The 17,631-nt window shown below is 45.7% G+C and overlaps 1 protein-coding gene across 2 annotated transcripts in view; it reads left to right on the forward strand.

The window, feature by feature from the left end:
* Nucleotides 1-17,631, forward strand: part of EPB41L5 (erythrocyte membrane protein band 4.1 like 5) — an 873,454-nt gene that overhangs the window by 457,958 nt on the left and 397,865 nt on the right. For both annotated transcript variants that reach the window (XM_069224616.1, XM_069224615.1), the window contains exon 14: nt 1,468-1,495. In XM_069224616.1, coding sequence (XP_069080717.1) covers nt 1,468-1,495 — 28 coding nt within the window. The remainder of the gene's footprint in view (nt 1-1,467; nt 1,496-17,631) is intronic.

Raw genomic sequence — 17,631 nt, forward strand, 5'->3', positions numbered from 1 at the left:
AGTGTTCTTGGGCCTCGAAGGCTGCACCTAGAGGTGTAGCGTCTCCCTTGACGCACACCCCTTACAGCCTCGTTCAACACATGAGATGGGATGAGAACTCCAACGCCTCTCTCCAAATGCAGACGGGGACATGGCGGCCAGCTAGGCAGCTGAGCCGCGAGCGCTTTGCACAGGGGTGAGCTGACGCGACACACCAGGGGAAGAGGAGGGGCTTGCCGGGCGCGCCGAGTCCGTGCTAGTACCGGCGGCTCCCACGGGAGCCCGGTTTGTTTGTGGATTACTGTTGATCCTCGTTTCTTTCTTTCTTTTTTTTAAATTTTTTTTTTAATCATCTAATCTTATGCGCCAAGGAACTCTGGCTACCTGACATTAGCTGTTGGGCCTATTGGGATTTATGGATTTATGGACAATGCAGAGAATACATCTCTTACAAACATTTGGTATTTTACTTATGTAGAGCCTCCTTTCAAGGTGGCACAAGATTAAAGATCATTGCGCATTTGAGTTAGTGGCAGACTCCAAGGCGAGCCTGGCCATTTTGGGGGGGGCTTTTTGAACTTTTTTTTACTTTTTTGCTCTTTCTCTTTTCCTACACAGCGGGAGGTTAAAACCACGGCAAAACAATTCTGGCCTACACCTATGTTGCGGCCGCTGCTGCGGCAGAGAGAAGCGCAATTGATGTTCTCCTATCCTTGTTTTATTTTACATGTGTTTATCCAAGTTGATCAAACTAAGAAGTCACTGTTGCAGAGACTTGATGCCTGGTGAGGCCTAAGCACAGTAACCTAGCGAGTTTGCAGTTAAATAATCACCAAAATGCCCAGTTCATTCCTTGAGAGCTATAGGATGCTAAAGGTAGGAGGTGTCAACGTCCTTTCCCTCCTACCTCTTATGCAGTCTCATTGCCTCTTTACATTTGCAGCTGTAAACTGTTCGTATGTCAGTAAAGTGCTCCCTTTCAAATTTGCTGTAGTTATGAGGTGATTCTATTTAAATAATAATACAAAGCCATTGGTTATATTAACGACCAGATAGGCAAATGTTAATCAGCTTTGCGTTATAGTTCGCAATATTTTCTCATGCATTGTAAACCAACGTGACCAAAATATTTGTTGATCACAGAACTTTTTCTGTTTTGTTTGTAAAGAGTTCACAATCCCATGGTATGTTCTCTTTCTGAAGAACAAAGACTTCGATGTTTTTTTTTTTTTTTTTGTTAAACTCCCAGTACTAGTGAGCTTTGAGTTTATGAACCTGATTAACTCGTTTGTATGTTATTTGTTGTCTAATGTCTAGATTGAATAATTCAAATATCTCAAATCTTCTGGTTGCTCGATCGCCCCGTTTGCAAGTAAAAACTGTTAGAGGAATAATTTAGGACATCAAACGTTTAAGCACCTAGCTTTGTCTGCTTCATAATTTCTTCATTTATAAAACTGAATGACCATTTCATTTTTTTTTTAACAGCACATACTTCCAGACCCGATGTGACCAGGTATTTATTTATTCATTTATTTTACTGCTTTCTTAAACAGGTTCACATTAAACTTAATTATTATATCGCTATAACACAAAACCAGAGAATGGTGACATTTAGGTGGGTCGGATGGGAGACTTCGAAACTGGCGGATTGGTCGTGTAGGTCACAGTGGTCTTGTAAACTAACATTCATCATTCTTTTTAAGCACAGCTTAAATAGGTGGATCTTTGGTTATTATTTTTAAAGAGGCTTATTGAGCTGTGTAGTGGGGAGACTGAAGACTCCAGAGACACATATTTCTGATGGATACATATAACTGCAGGTGCCTGACCTTTTAAATTACCTTAGGCACAAGACTGAATCCGGAATTTATTTCTGTAACAATTCTGGCGTATTGGTGTATTGCACAATGGGAAACCTGGGTGGCCTCTTCCTGCCTCCAGAAGTCATGGCAAAGAGCTGTATATTGGCTCCACTCCTGCCTGCTGACAAAGGTTTCTTTTTTCCCCCCATGTCTTCACACAGGTCTGTAAGTGTACTACATTTTTTTTTTTGGTGTTTAGACTTCCAAAATATCTACTACGACAGAGTGCAATTGGGAGTCTGTCTCCTCCAAAGACAATAGGCTTTAAACTATGCTGCACTAGCCTTAAACAGATGTCGGTCATGGATCCGTAGGATGCCTACCTATGGTGCTTAGGCTTCAAACATGACTCGAAGTCCAGCGACAAATGCTCCCTGTTGCACTCTAAGGCTATCAAGGAGTGTAAGTCGCAGTTGTATCTCACTGAACGCAAGAAGTGAGGTTGGTCACTTTCACAGTCCTGCTACAAATCCAAGTCCTACTGTGGGCCTTCAGCTCCGGGTAAGTTCAAGACAAAGTCAAAAGCCAAAACTTGATGCAAACACAAATGAGAGCCCACCAATCCCGCTCCAGGGGCTGTTATGCAGTTGTCGTTCCATGGATCTGCCTCCACCGACATCGTCCCACACCGATCCCATTCGACAGTTGGAGCTGATGCATCACAAACTTCCTAGGACATCGGCTCTGCAACAGGTAGAGGACTTCTACAGATCTTTTCTGTAATTTTTTTCAGATTAATCCGTGTCCACCTGGAGTCTCTTGGCACCCATATTTCTGTTAGGGCCTCTAGTGGGACTTCCAGTGGTTGGCCCTTCGCCTCCAGTGACTGACCCCTTCAGTCAGTATTTCGACACATTTGACCAAGGTCATACCCATTCCAGCTGATTTGGAACTGACCTTGTCTCAAAGACAAGGGTTCTAGATCCTACTCTGCCAGTTTGAGATCCAAAGCAGTTTGTCTAGATCTCGACCAGTGTCACGTTAAAGTACCAAAGCCTAACTCTTGGTCTAGGAAGACTCCCCTATAATACACTATCCTTGACACTAGTATTATGGATGGCCGAAGGCTATTTTTGGATCTGATACGGATACTGTATGGGGCATTTAGCATGTTCCCCATGATGAATGCAATGATGAGGCGCCAAATAGTTTGTTCTTCCTCACTGCACTGATGCTGGTTTATACCTACAAAATGTGATTGGCCTTGACACCATTCTTGAGACTGATTTGAACTAGCCATTGGGCCCTACTGAAGAGAGCACCTTTTTTGCTGTGGTATATCGCAAAGCTGCAGAGGTGTTAACTACAATTGCTTACTATAGAGACTCGGGCAAATTTGCTTACAGAAATTTGCAGAAAAGGTCCTTCAACTTTTGAACTGGTATTGCCCTTCGATGAGGCCTCAATGGCAGCCTGGTCCTAGCCTTTTTCCACATTGGCAGTGAGACAAGCTGTTGCTAGGTGCCATAGCCTCGCCTGGGAGACTTCGACTTCCTGGCACTGTCTGATGCCTCAAAGCCTAGTTGTACATCCAGGGCCAGTAAGGGACAGGATTTTTTTTTGTCTGTCTGGATAGCATTGAGTTCCTTCAGTTAGGTGGGTCTTAAGTTACTCAAAGTGATTACATTCCCCTGTTTCTAGTTACTCATCCTTGTGTGCCTCCCTTCTTTGCTCAGACTTTGGTGGGCCATATCGCCATTCCCTAAGAAGAATAAAAACTGCTTGCCCTAGGGGTAATAGAGATCCCCCAAGACAGAGGGGAGCAAAGGCTGCTACTCCAGGTATCTTCATGGTCCCCAATTAGATGGCAGGCTGAGACACATCCTAGTTATTTGGTTTCTGAATTCCTTCCTTTGGAAGGGAAAATTCAAAGTACAGGCTGTGGCCCAGGTCCTCTGTGCTCTAGAGTCTGTTGATAGGATGTTTCCTTAGTCTTGCAGGATCTGTACTTCCCTGAGACTGTCCTGCAGTCCCACAAGCATTTCTTCCACTGCGCTGTAGGGCCAGAACATTTTCAATTCATTGTCCTGCCCTTCTGCCTCACTTTAGCCCCTCATATGTTCACAAAGGCAGTGGCAGTGTCAGACTCCTCTTTCAAGGTCGGGAGTTCACATGTTCTCATACCATTACAACAGGCTGTTGAAGGCTGGCTCACCAGTCTGTTGAAGACTACCTACAGTTGGTGCTCTTGGTGCTATCTTCCTTGGCTTTCAAAGCCTTTCTGACTTTATTAAGGACGTTCAGGTATGATCCCAATGCTTCAGGCTCCTTCCTGGTTCCGGCCTGAATAGTTCTGAGATCTTATTGTCTCCAGGCCTCATGCAGCTTTCTAGTGGCTCGAGGCTGTTGGCACATACAGGTTCTCCTGTGGAGCCTCAATCTGTAAAGGGCTCAACAGTAGTGGCAGGAGTATCTCAGACAGCATCCATGTTTCAGACGAGGCAGCTTGAGACATTCAATTGTGGATGAAGGATGCCAACTTGACACATGGTGACTGATGTATTATCTCTGGTTTGGGGAGGCCACCTAAATGAATTGGAGATCAGAGGCTTATGGTTTCTGGTAAAGCAGAGGCACCACATAAGTCTTTTAGAGCTATGTGCCGTCATGCTGGCCCTCAAGGCCTTTCTGCCTTCCGTCAACGTTGGCCTGTTCCAAATCTCACAGACATTGCAACCTCCATGTGGTTCTGCAGCCAGCAGGGCAGTGTTTGGGTCTCATGTGTTCTGCTAGAGTTTGCTCAGGCTGTGGCAATGGCTGGACCTACAGTCGTCACCTTACCCGCCATCATCTGGCATGATCTCTTGACACAAGGGCAGACAAACTCGGGGTTTAAAGCAGACCAGGAGTGGTGTCTGCAGTTGCATGTAGTTTACCCACTGCTTTGGGTAACTCTTTCTGCCACCGCAGAGAACACTAAGCGTTGTGCTTTTGCACCTTGGAGTTTCTGCCTCTGCGCTCCATGGGAGATGGGTTCCATTTTCTTTCAACTCCTCTCTGCCACGTGTTCCTCAATCAGTTCATTTGTAGAGCGTGTGCTGTCGCCCCTAGTGGTCTCTGGGTACTTTGGTGCTGTGTCTCTGTTGAAAAGCCAGATCTTGAGTTTTTTTCCTGAACTCTGTTAAGGAGAGTGCTGTTTGGAGGTGCGGGTGTAGGGAGTTTCAGGTCTTGGCGGCAATGTAGGAGAAGAGCAGCCTCTGGTGCTGTGGAGGTGGTTGAGGGTGTGTGTGAGGGTCAGAGGTGGAGCGCATGTGTCTTCCGGGCTGGTGGAAGTTCAGAGTGGTTGATATAAGATGGTCCTTGATTGTGTTGATGTTTTAGGCATGCATGAAGATCTTGAATTGACATCTCTTCTGGATCGGGAGCCAGTGGAGGTGATGTGGGGGAGATGAGTCAGATTGGGTAGGTCCAGGATAAGTCTGGCTGCGGTGTTCTGTATGGTCTGGAGTCTTCTGAGGAGTTGGGTGGATAGTTCGGTGAAGAGCGTTGCAGTAGCCCAGGCGGCTGGAGACGAGTTTCTTTGTGATTGGTTTTTCTGGTGTTGATGGGGATCCATCTGAAGATTTTGCGAAGCATGCGGAGGGTGTTAATCATGAGGAGGCAACTTTGTTGATTCATTGTTTCATTGCCATATGGCTGTCAAGAATGATGCACAGGTTGCATGCCTGGATTGTTGGTGTGGGCCTGGGTCTGAGTTCTGCTGTCCACCAGCTGTGGTCCCAATATGGTGGAGTTCTTACCGCAGATCAGTATTTCTGTTTTGTCAGAGTTAATCTTGAGGCAGCTGTCTCTCATCCATTTGATTACATCTGTCATGGCTCTGCGGAAGTTGGTTTTGGCATTGATTGGGTCTTGTATAAGGGAGAGGATGAGTTGAGTGTCATCAGTGTAGGGGATTGTTGAGGACATGGAATCGAACAGCGTTTGCGAGGGGTGTCATGTAAATTTTGAACAGGGTGGGGCTGAGAGAGGATCCCTGGGGTACTTTGCAGGTGATTTCCTTGGGTGCGAAGGAGAAGGGAGGCAGACAAAAGCTCTGTTTCGTCCTGAGAGAAAGGAGATGATCCAATTGAGGGTGTTTTGCTGTATGCTGATGGTGTGGAGTTGGTCCTGCCTTTTCTGCAGCTCCCTGCATTATGAAGGTGGTCAGTAGGATCCCGGATCATCTCATCCTGCTTGCTATGGATTGGGCTCAGAGAATCAGGTACTCAGATTTGCTTGAGTCTGAGCATCTGCCATCCACTCTTCCTCTTCAAGTGGACCTACTGTCCTAATAACAGGACAAGGTTTTACCTGCGAAGTTCCCCAACCTATAATTCTAATTGAGAAGATTTGCGGAACCAGCTGAATGCCTCTGATCTTTTCATGGAAGTGTTATTGGATTTGAAAAAGCACCTATCCCCCCTTCATAGTTGGGTATATTGGTGCTGAAGATTGAGCAGCAGCAGTTGTCCGCTCTTGGCCTTCCTCCCGAAGTCTGTAACATAATCTTGGCAGTCAGGTGTCCCTCCACCAAAATGGTATGTTATTGGAAGAGATTTGTGGCATGATGCACTGACCACACTGTTGACCCACTTTCTGCTCTTCTCTCCGAGGTCCTGCTCTCTGAGGTCATTTTACTTGCCCAGCAGGCTCTGCTCTGGGCATCATTAAGAGATGTTTGTCTGCTATTTCTGCTTTTTTGCAGTTGAATGATCAGTCTTTCTTGTTAAGGTGTTGTATTGTACATAGGTTCCTTAAAGGTCTTATATATCATTTTCCTTCATCTCCATTCATTATGCCCTAATGGGATCTGAAATGGGTTCTGACCTTTCCGATGTAGGCTTCTTTTGAACCTCTCCACAATTGTCCTCTAAGGCTTCTCACTTTCGAAACAGCCTTCCTTGTGGCAATTACATCAGCCCGCAGAGTGAGAGAGCTTGCAGGTATTATCTAATCTGCCCTACCTTTCTATCTATCCTGAGAAAGTGGTACTTCGCATTAGGGCCTCTTTTCTGCCAACAGCGGTTACAGCGTTTGATATAGGGCAGTCCATCACCTTGCCTACCTTTTTTACACATCCCCACATTCTTTTAAGAAAGAGGTAGAGGAGAGACTCCAATGCCTGGACCCAAAAAGAGTGTTTGTGTTCTACCTTGATCATACAAAATAGGTCCAGGTGGATGACCATATCTTTGTAGGGCATGTGGGTGCGAAAAAAGGTCAGGCATTGCAGAAGCAGACAATCTCCAGATGGGTAGCACTGTACATTATGATGTGCTATGCAGTGGCCAAAAAGCAACCCTGATTGTTGGTGTGTTCATTCTTCCCAAGCTAAAGCCTTAACCACTGCATTAGCTCAAGGAGTTCCGGTCCTTGACATCTGTCAGACAGCAGTGTGGGCATCACTTCACACATTTACCAAACACTACTGCCTGGACAGTCACTCCATATGGAAGGGCCCTTTGCCCGCACAGTCCTACAAGTCTTTCTCGTCTGAACTGTTCGCAAACCCACCTCCTAGGATGGTATTGCTTGTGTATCTATTCAAAGATAAGGAATCTGCAGCTTGAAATCTCTATCAAATGGTCAAGTTACTGACTTTCGGTAACACCTTATCTGGTAGAGACTATATCTAGCTGCCGATTCCTTACCAACCCACTCATCCTCCCCGCTCAGCTAACTGATTTTTAGAGGCAGGGACTCCTTTCTAGGGCCTTTGTTTTGCTGCGCAGGCTGTCTGTGTTCTTAATGGCTCTGTGCTTCTGGCATGGAAAGTTGTGACAAGAAACTGACAGCGCAGCTGAGGAGAGGTCTATATAGGATCCGCAATGTCGTATCAGGTGCAGATGATGAAGACGACAAACATGGAGCTGATCAATGCCACCTAACGACGCTCCGGGTACTGCTCACGAAAAACGTTTAATTTCCAGTATGACGCCTGAAGAGAATTCAAAGGTAAGGAAGCTTCAGCTTCATGTAGTCTCTACTTGCTGAAGGTAAGTAACTTGTCTGACGTCGACATGTGGCAGGCTATATAGGTGGCATCCATTCTCACTGACATCTGTTTCTTTCTGGACTACCAGTTACAGATCTGGACCTACCTCTCATTTCTTTTGAGAGTATCTTTTTCACCTTTTTAACATTTTTTACAGTATGCATGAGATAGTGTCAAGTTCCTAATCTAACCACGTGGAAATGTCACAAACTCATTTCTGTGACTGACCGCACTTGGTTGACCTGTGGGGCCTAAGATCAGACAACAAACATTTTAGCATTTGCATATCTTATGGCAGCAATCTGTATCAGTCTTTTGTTTTAAGCTCTCTTCGATAGTCCAGATAAAACCAACTGTTCAATGGCATGTGTGGCTCTAGTTACACGTGCTCTGCATACTACTCCCATCTAGTGTTGGATCTGGATGTGTTCAAGTTGTTTTTCTTCAAAGGAGTCTCAAGTCACAAGGCAGTGACTCTCACTCTTGGTAATATTGTGCATAGGCATCAACTCCATTGTTAGATTGTTTTCTTTCAGCCATCCGGTTCGGATGTGCTCTGGTTCAAGACCATTTTTGGGTCCCCTTCGGTTCTTTGTTAACCTCTATACCTATCGGTATTGTTTTCATTTACGTTCCACCTTGGTCTTTCTAAAACAGAAGCAATTATTTAGATTGTCAATTCGACGTTCTCCAGGTCCCGGCCTTTGGGCCTTCTTTCTCATCTCATCAGCTACAACGAACGATGCACTGCTAATGGACCGAACTCCTTTTTGATTCTGTCCCAACTGCCATGCGAAATACCTGCATGCAGAACTCCATCAGATGTGCAACTCATGTCCGTCTCCTGACCACAATGAAGAAAACTAGGCCTTTCGATCTTTCCGATCAAAGAAAATGTTGCAGGTCCATTAGCCTGTCAGAAAGAATTGCAGCAAAAAGTAATGGAAGCGACAACCAACATCTTTGGCCATCATGATATCTAACAGGCAGAGGAGGAACTGCACGAGGCCTCTGCAACTGAGGAGGAGGCCCTTTCCATACCAGGCTGTGATTCCGACATAATTTACAGATGCAGGACCTTCCTTCAGAACAGTGAGAGACAATTGGTTCTGATTAAACTTTGGCTCCTGGGCCACCACTACCTACTGGTCATCGTAGGCACTGAACATGTGCTAAGAATGCCCAACCCTTGGGCCTAGCACCGAAAGCCAAGCCAAAATCACCTACCACCAGACCAAGCCCACCAATCTCTGTGCCGAGCCGACCATCTGCCTCATCAGCTCTGAGCACCCCAGCTTCTGCCACTTCAGTTCTGACCACCTCTGCACCAAAACAAAGACCAAGTTCGGCACCAAAACCTTCCATTTCGGCACCAGAACTGATCCTCAAGACCATGAAGGAAAGGCTCAATCTGAAGCAAAAGAAAATACATATTCAACCTTATACTGGTCGGATTTTTGCAAAGGCAGTCCGCTCCTACTCCATTGATGCAGCAGCTTTCTTTGACAAGGATGTCGCACTACGTGTACCTCCTAAGCAAAAGGACATTTAAACCAGTCCTCTATTGCCACCTTTGCCTACTTCTCCTCCACCACCTCCTCCACCTCCCTCACCATCTTTTTCACCACATCATTGTTAGTGATATAGGAGGCATTACTCTACAGGGCTCTCCTACAGTCTTAAGCTGGGGATCAGGGGGAGGGGATGATATTGACCAACAACCCATAGATCAATGGGACAACTACAACATTGACTTAAACCACCCCCTCCAGGGGACAATAACCCAGAATTAATCTCCCCCCAGATGATGCTACATCCTTTCAGGAACTGATAGCTAGGGCTGCCGCATAGCATGAGGGACCCCCTGCACAAAGACCCTATTGAGGATGACTTTCTCTTTGAGATGCTTTCTTCTACCACTGGGGCATGCCAATAACTGCCTGTGTCCGCCACTCAGATGAGTGCAGGCGCGTATTATTACACAGAGTGGATAAGAAACACTAATCTGCACCCTCAGACCCACCCTATATCAAGCACCAACTCCTCCCAGACTGCCTGTTGGTATCTACTGCCCATAAGATGGCTAATTCTCAGACATCAGCAGATGCCTCTCCACCCAATAAGGAGTCTAACTAAACTCATTGATGCCTGGGGGGGGGGGGGAGGGGGGGAGAGGAGGCAGCAGCACAGGCAGCCAACCATTGGCGAATTGCCAAACCCAAGGGTTGTTGGGGAGGTACAAAAGAGCCCATTGGGATGAAACAGGGGAACTCCTCCAACATCTCCCTGAGGAGTACAAGAAAAGAAGCCACCAGATTGTCCAGGATGGTAAGCTAATTAGAAATAATTTTATCAGATGTGCCCTCAATGCAGCAGACAGCTGTTAGGGTCATATGTCTGCAACACACTCAGACCATTCTACATCTTTGTCAGCTGGAGTATACAATCAACATACAAAAGTCACACCTACATCCTTCACAGATTCAACCTTCTCTGGGGGCTATGCTCTGCACACAATTGAGATAAGCCTATCCAGATACAGCCAGAATTCACATTGCACCGCTGCTACATCAATTTCACCCAAATCAACACAACAGTCAGAACAGTCCAAAGAACTTCAGGCATGATGGCATCTTGTATTGCATTAGTGTCATATGCCAGACTACGTATGTGGCTAGTCAATGGTCTCAGTCACAGGGTCATTTACATGATCTAGTGTTGGTAGACAGCTGAACACATCTCTCTCTGCAGTGGTGGAACACACAGACTATCAAAGGGGCGTTCGTTCCTAACCCTGTTCCCCCAGATCATTCTGACAGTGGATGCATCTCACAGGATGGGGTGCACCCCTACAGGACCTCACAGTCCAGGGTCTCTGGGACACCAAAGTCTACTCGTCAACTACCTAGAGCTTCAGGCAGTTCACTTAGCATTAAAAGAATTTCTGTTTCACTTGACAGGCTAGGTTGTCTTGGTTCAGACAGACAACACAACAGCCATGTTCTGTTTACAAAAATGAGGGGAGGGGGCCGGCACACTCGAACTATTGAAGGGCAATGCTGTATGGACTAACTGGTCGGGGACATTTGCCTTTGCTTTTCCACCTCTCTCACTTATTCCGTTTGTTGTCGGAAGCTCAGGCAAACCTCTCACCCTCATTCTGGTAGCTCATAATTGGTCTCGATACCCATGTTTCACCATCCTACTTGAGCTCTCAGTAGTGCCGCATGTGAAACTTCCCCTCAACCCAGAACTTCTTACTCAGAATAATGGAGAAGTCAGGTACCCAAATCCAAAGGAACTCAACTATGCGATTTGCCTCCTGATGTCACAGAATTCAGATACTCAAATCACCAACCGGAATGCTTGACCATTCTCAAGGAAGCATGTAAGCCCACATCCAGGGAGTGTTATGCTGCTAAGTGGAAAAGATTTTTTTTTTTTACTGCTATGATAAAAAACGTTGTCCAACTTCGATGTAAAGGTTCAAAATATTGTCCATCTGCTTAATTTGCAGACTTCTGGCCTTGCGTACACTTCAGTAAGCCTGCATTTAGCTGCAGTATCTGCCTACTTGCAAAACATACATTTATCAATGTTTAAAGTACCGGTCATTAGAAGGCCTTAAAATAGTAATTCCACCCAGGGTTCTCCCTGTACCTGCTTGAAATCTCAACATTGTACTTACCAGACTCATGGGTTCACCATTCGAACCCTTGAATAACTGCCCCTTGAGTTTCTATCTTGGGAGATAGCCTTTTTAGTAGCAATCACTTCACTTAGAAGGATCATTGAGCTCAAGGCTCTAACCTTGGAAGAAAGTTTCCTTCATCTACACAGAGAGATGGTGATCTATCTAACTAACCCACAATCCCTACCAAAGGTAGTTTCCCCTTCCACCTAAATCAGTCAGTTGAATTATCTGTCTTTTTTTCTGCAACTTGAATCAGTTGCAGAAAGGTCACTTCATAGATTAGAAGTTAAGAGCATTAATGTACTATATCAACAGAACTAAAGAATTCCATAAAACCAAACAACTCTTTGTGGCCTTTTTGCCCACTCACATAGGAAAGCCCATATCAAAACCGGGTGTTTCCAGATGGATAATTAAATGCGTTCAGACATGTTATGCCAAAGCTAAAAGATTTTGCCCACACCTCTTCTTGTTTTTTTAATTTTTGTTTTTGTTCAGTACCCAAGAAAATACAGGTATAATTCATCAGAGTAAACAATCATGATATATCGCAAAAAGCATTTACCCAAGTATGCAATACCGCTATACAGTCATTTCCTGTTAGCTAACCATTCACCCAGTACCCCACATATATCTTGCCCTTTACGTCTCCCTCTTTTCCCTTTTGAATCATACAGGGCTTGTTCCAACTGAAATATTGCCAGGAGGCGATTTAGCCAATTTTGATATGTGGGGGCCATTTGATCCAGCCATGCGAAGAAATACCCAATCGATACACTGACATAGCTATGAAGATAAACTTGGAGGCAGATGACTCACTTAACTCCGAAACCCTGAGTATGACAACCCCAGGTGTTAATTCGATTTCTAATTTGGCAACCTCTTTAATAAACTGACCCACTTTAGTGTGCAAATTCACCAGCTTCGTGCAGGTGGCGAACCTATGAATTACATCCACTCCATGTAGCTGACATCTTGGGCAGTGCACCCCCTCTACCCGTCCCCTTTGCGCTAGTTTCCCAGGCGTAGTATACAGATCGACATTTTTTTTATAATGTTGTGCCTGAAGGGATGCTGAGATCAGGGAGGTCCGCGCTAACTCAAGAGACTTCTAAAAATCCTCCTCTTCCACATTCAACTTATCACACCACTTTTTGCTATACTTAGCCAGATCCTTGGGTAAATCGTCAGTCAATCTAGCATATATTGATCGTATCGTAATCTTATCAGAGGAGATCATCATCTCTAATAAAGGATTCTTTACAAACCCCGCTGCCCGCCGGTTTTCCGGAAAACAAAATTCCTTACTTGTAAATATTTAAAAAAGCCCCTTTGGGCTAAACCAAATTTCCCATGAAGATTTTTAAATGTGGTGATTGTAGAACCCTCAATAAAATCACCTAATCTTTGTATCCCCTGTTGATTCCACCTTTCCATGATATTATCTCGGAAAATCTCGGGGTAATATATCTACCGAGTCCAAATTTCTTCCGCCAAGGACCCCAGGCTTTGAAAGCAGCATTTAGAACTTTAAACCGAACCTTCTTAAAATAGCTGGGCTCCAAGAGTGTGAGCAATGCCCCACTTGCAGATGGGCCGATTAATAGCTCGTAAGTACTCGGGACATACTCCCCATTGTTTACCAGGCATCCGTTTTTAAACCGAGGTTGCATATACTGCATTGCAGCTGCCATCTGATACAACTTAAAGTTGGGAAGAGACCATCCGCCTTTTCCCTTGGTAATGTCATATTTACTAGCTCTACGTATCTTACCATACGACCAGACAAACCACATCCAATTTCCTAAACCAAGATTTCTCAAATTCCAATGGGATAGCCCGAAATAAATATAGCACTTTAGGGAGGAACATCATTTTTATCATATTGCACCGCCCCATAATTGTCCAATGTAAATTGTTCCATCTACAAAAATTTTACCTGGCATCATCTATATTAGGCTCAAGATTGATCTGGACAATCCCCTCTAGCTGGGGTCGGATATCAATCCCTAAATAGACCGCGTGTTCTACTTTTCGTGCATCCGAGGAACTGCAGTGTTCATTAAAAACTATCGGAGTCTTATCTTCATTAAGAAGATAGCCCAAGACTGCCCCCAAATTTTCTGCAGCGCCCTCGATTTCTTTAAGGGCAAGATCCGGGTTGGCGGTAATAACTGCAACATTGTCTGCGTAAGGCAGAATTTTTGTTGCCCAACCATAGCGAACGACTGGCTGAACATTACCATTCATTTCCAAAAACCACAGAAAGGGATCTAAGTATAATGCAAATAATAGGGGTGAACATGGGCAGCCTTGCTGTGTTCCCCGTTTGATCCTAAAGGCATGTGAATAGTCTCCCCCAATCTGTATTCTAGCCCTTGGTTTCTTATATAAAGCTTTGACAGCTGTAATAAATCTTCCTCCTAGGCCATATACCTGCAAAGTGTCCCACAGATACTCCCAGTTGACTCTGTCAAATGCTTTTTCAGCGTCCAGCAGAATCATAGCCATGGGCTCTGCTGCTATATGCGTAGCATCAAACAACGCTATCACCCTTCTAATATGATCAGTTGTGTCCCTACCGGGGACAAACCCATGTTGATTATGACTGACCAATTTGCTAACACACACAGACAATAGGGTCACAAATATTTTAGAGTAAACTTTCGCATCACTATTTATAAGGGTGATTGGACAATACGAGCTTAGACTAGTCTGGTTCCTGCCTTTCTTTAAAAACACTACAATATTAGCAGAACCCCAGGACAGAGGGGGATTACCCCCTTGCTGTACATGAATCATCAGTTTCAACAGCACTGCTAAGAGCATATTCTTAAAACATTTATATAGCTCTAAGGGAATACCATCCGACCCTACAGCCTTCCCTTTTGGAAGTGATTCAAGCACATCTAACAATACTTCCATTGTCACCTCCTGTCCCAGTGTTGTTGGATCCTCTGTAGTAATCCGATCACCCCGAGTCACCCTCGATGCGAGTTGCCTGGATGCCTTACCAGACTGGTGTCACTTCCGGGCCTGGCTATGAAGTAAAGTGGCTTCTTCGCTATGGTTGTGCAGAAGGTGGTGGATGTTCTTAATTTCCAGCTTCTCATCCACAATGTGAAGACCAGTATTTTGATGGAGGTGTTTTAACTTAGCCAAAACAGTTCTGTGTCCCTTTTCCCTTTTAATGAGGCACTTAAAGACACACTTTGGTTATCTGGGCCAACCCCTGTCGAGCCCTTTGACGACTACCATCTGTTTCGAGACCAAGCAGATTCAACAATGAAGCACTTTGAAGACAGTAGGGCCAACTGCACTTTCCCATTGTATTTCTGCGCCCTAGGACAGCTGCACCATCAGCTTCTACCCATCCTTGGCCATAGTAGCGGCTTTCAAATCAGCCAGTGCAGCATGACCCCCTGTGGCTTTGTATATACTATATCAAAATGAGATATAATTTGCACAGAGTCTAGGGGTTCCCCAGGAGGCTTGACAGAGGCAATAATAGATAATACTAATGCTCTATTTGTGGTAGTGTGGTCGAGCAGTTAGGATATCTGAAGGTAGTGTTAAACATTTGTTGGACACACACAAGAAATAAGTGAAAACATACACTCAGTAACTTAACTCCAGGCCAATAGGTTTCTATATAGAAAAATATACTTTTATAATTTTTAATTGATTTTTAGAACCACAAGATTCATTTAGCAGGTAATTACATTAAATGAAAGGTACTTTGCATAGTAATACTTAGAACTTTGAATGCAATCAACAACATGCACAGTTTTCTTTAAAATGGCAAAAAATCTATTTTAAAAGTGGACACAGTGCAATTTTCAACAGTTCCTGGGGGAGGTAAGTAAATTAGTTTTTGAGATAAGTAACAAACTTACGGGTTCAATCTCCAGGGCATAGGTAGCCCACCGTTGGGGGGGGTCAAGATAACCTCAAACACCCAGCAACACAGGGCTGGTTAGGTGCAGAGATCAAACAGGACCCAAAATAACAGAGACAGGGGGTACTCTGGTCTGCTTGCTGGTAAGTACCCCCATTGTTGGAGAGCAGACCAGGGGGGGTTTGAAGGAGCACTGGAGGGGCCCCAAGTAGGCACAAAAACCACACCCTCAGTGGCACAGGGGCTGCTGGGTGCAGTGTGCAAACAGGGCATCAGATTCTCAATAGAACTCTTTGGAGGGACCTGGGGGTCACTTAGGCGCTGCAGGCAGGGCAATGTTGAGGGCTGCATGCTGGTTGTTGCTGCACCAGTGATCGGTTTCTCTTGGGCCTGGGGGGGGTGTAGGGCTTCTCCAGGCAACGGATATCTTTGTCCTTGTTCAGAGTATTTGGGACTTGCGCTTCTGGAGTGAGGCGGGAGTCCCTTTAACTATGGTTTCTTTGTCTTCTTGTTGGGCAGGTCTGCTGTCCACTGGAGGTGCTTGGTCCTCGGTGATGCAGGCAGTCCCCTGGAGGGTTTTCAGGAGTTGTTGGTCCTGCAGAATGTGTTGCTTCTTCTTTTGCAGCTTTTTGAAGCAGGAGACGGGCCGGTAGGGCGGAGGCTGAGTCAGTTGTCTCCTCCTCTTCTCAGTGGGGTTTTCAGCTCAGCAGTCCTTTTTAGGGTCGAGCCTGCGTTGCATGCGCTCGCGCATGCGTATCGCAGCGAGACGCTTTAGGGTTTAGAAAAGGGCTCAGAGCCCTGTCGACGTCGCATCAGTGTTTTTAATTGGTTTATGAGCTTGCCTATTAAAATCTGCTTGCTTTCATTAGCCGAAGGCATGCATAAGTCATGCCTTTTCCGGTGGCTAGCCCTCCTCGAGCGCATCGAGCAAGTACAGAAAACATGCGAGGCTCGCTGTTTTCGGTCCGGCTCGTGGACTACTTTTTCTCTATTTTACTAGCGCGATTTCGCTTGGCTGAAGTCGAGCGCTTTACACAGTTAATTGCACTTTTTCAGGTTAGGTGCATAAATGCACTTTTGCCGATAGGTGAAAAGTCGGGTTAGGAGTTTACAACGCTATCAGCTCTAACATGAGCAAACGCGAGACCCGTTGTATAGCAAATGCTTGTTTCTTGAGGTCGTCAGGAAATCTGAAGAGCTGGGTTCAGGGTCGCCCCTAAATACTAAATTTAGGGGTGTGTTAGGGTCATGGGGCAGTAGCCAATGGCCTCTGCCCACCCTCCTTGTGCCCAACTTGCTCTGGGAAGGGGGGGCACATCCTTATCTCTATTGGCCCTAATCCTCCAAAGCAAGATGGAGGATTTCTCAAGGAGTGGGTGACTTCAGCTCTGAACACCTTGGGGGTGGTCCTGGTGAGAGGGGTGACTCCTCCTTGTTTTTCTCATTATCCCTTCTGGACTTGCCGCCGAAAGTGGGGGCTTGTCCGGGGGGCGGGCATCTCCACTGGCTGGAGTACCCTGGGGCGCTGTAACGCCAGGCTTGAACCTTTGAGGCTCACCGCCAGGTGTTACAGTTCCTGCAGGGGGAGGTGTGAAGCACTTCCACCCAGGACAGGCTTTGTTTCTGACCACAGAGTGCACAAAGGCACTCGCCCTCATGTGGTCAGAAACTCGTCTGGAAGTGCCAGGCTGGCATAGACCAGTCAGCAGTACACTAGCAGTTGGGCTAACATGCAGGGGGCATCTCTAAGATACCCTCTGTGTGTATTTTCAATACATTTCACACTGGCATCAGTGTGGGTTTATTGTGTTGAGAAGTTTGATACCAAACGTCCCAGTATTCAGTGTATCCATTATGGAGTTGTGGAATTTGTAATGACAAACTCCCAGACGGAATACTCAGTATGGCTACTCTGCACTTACCATGTCTAAGAATGGACTTAGACACTGTAGGGGCATAGTGTTCATGAAGCTATGCCCTCACCTGTGGTTTAGTACACCCTGCCTTAGGGCTGTAAGGCCTTCTAGATGGGTGACTTACCTATGCCACAGGCAGTGGTTGGTAGGCATGGCACTCTGAGGGGAGTGCCATGTCGACTTTGTCTTTTCTCCCCACCAGCACACACAAGCTGCAAGGCAGTGTGCATGTACTGAGTGAGGGATCCCTTAGGGTAGCATAATGCATGCTGCAGCCCTTAGGGACCTTCCCTGGCCTCAGG

The sequence above is a fragment of the Pleurodeles waltl genome, chromosome 3_1, assembly GCF_031143425.1.
Source record: "Pleurodeles waltl isolate 20211129_DDA chromosome 3_1, aPleWal1.hap1.20221129, whole genome shotgun sequence".
In the NCBI taxonomy this organism is placed as follows: domain Eukaryota; kingdom Metazoa; phylum Chordata; class Amphibia; order Caudata; family Salamandridae; genus Pleurodeles; species Pleurodeles waltl.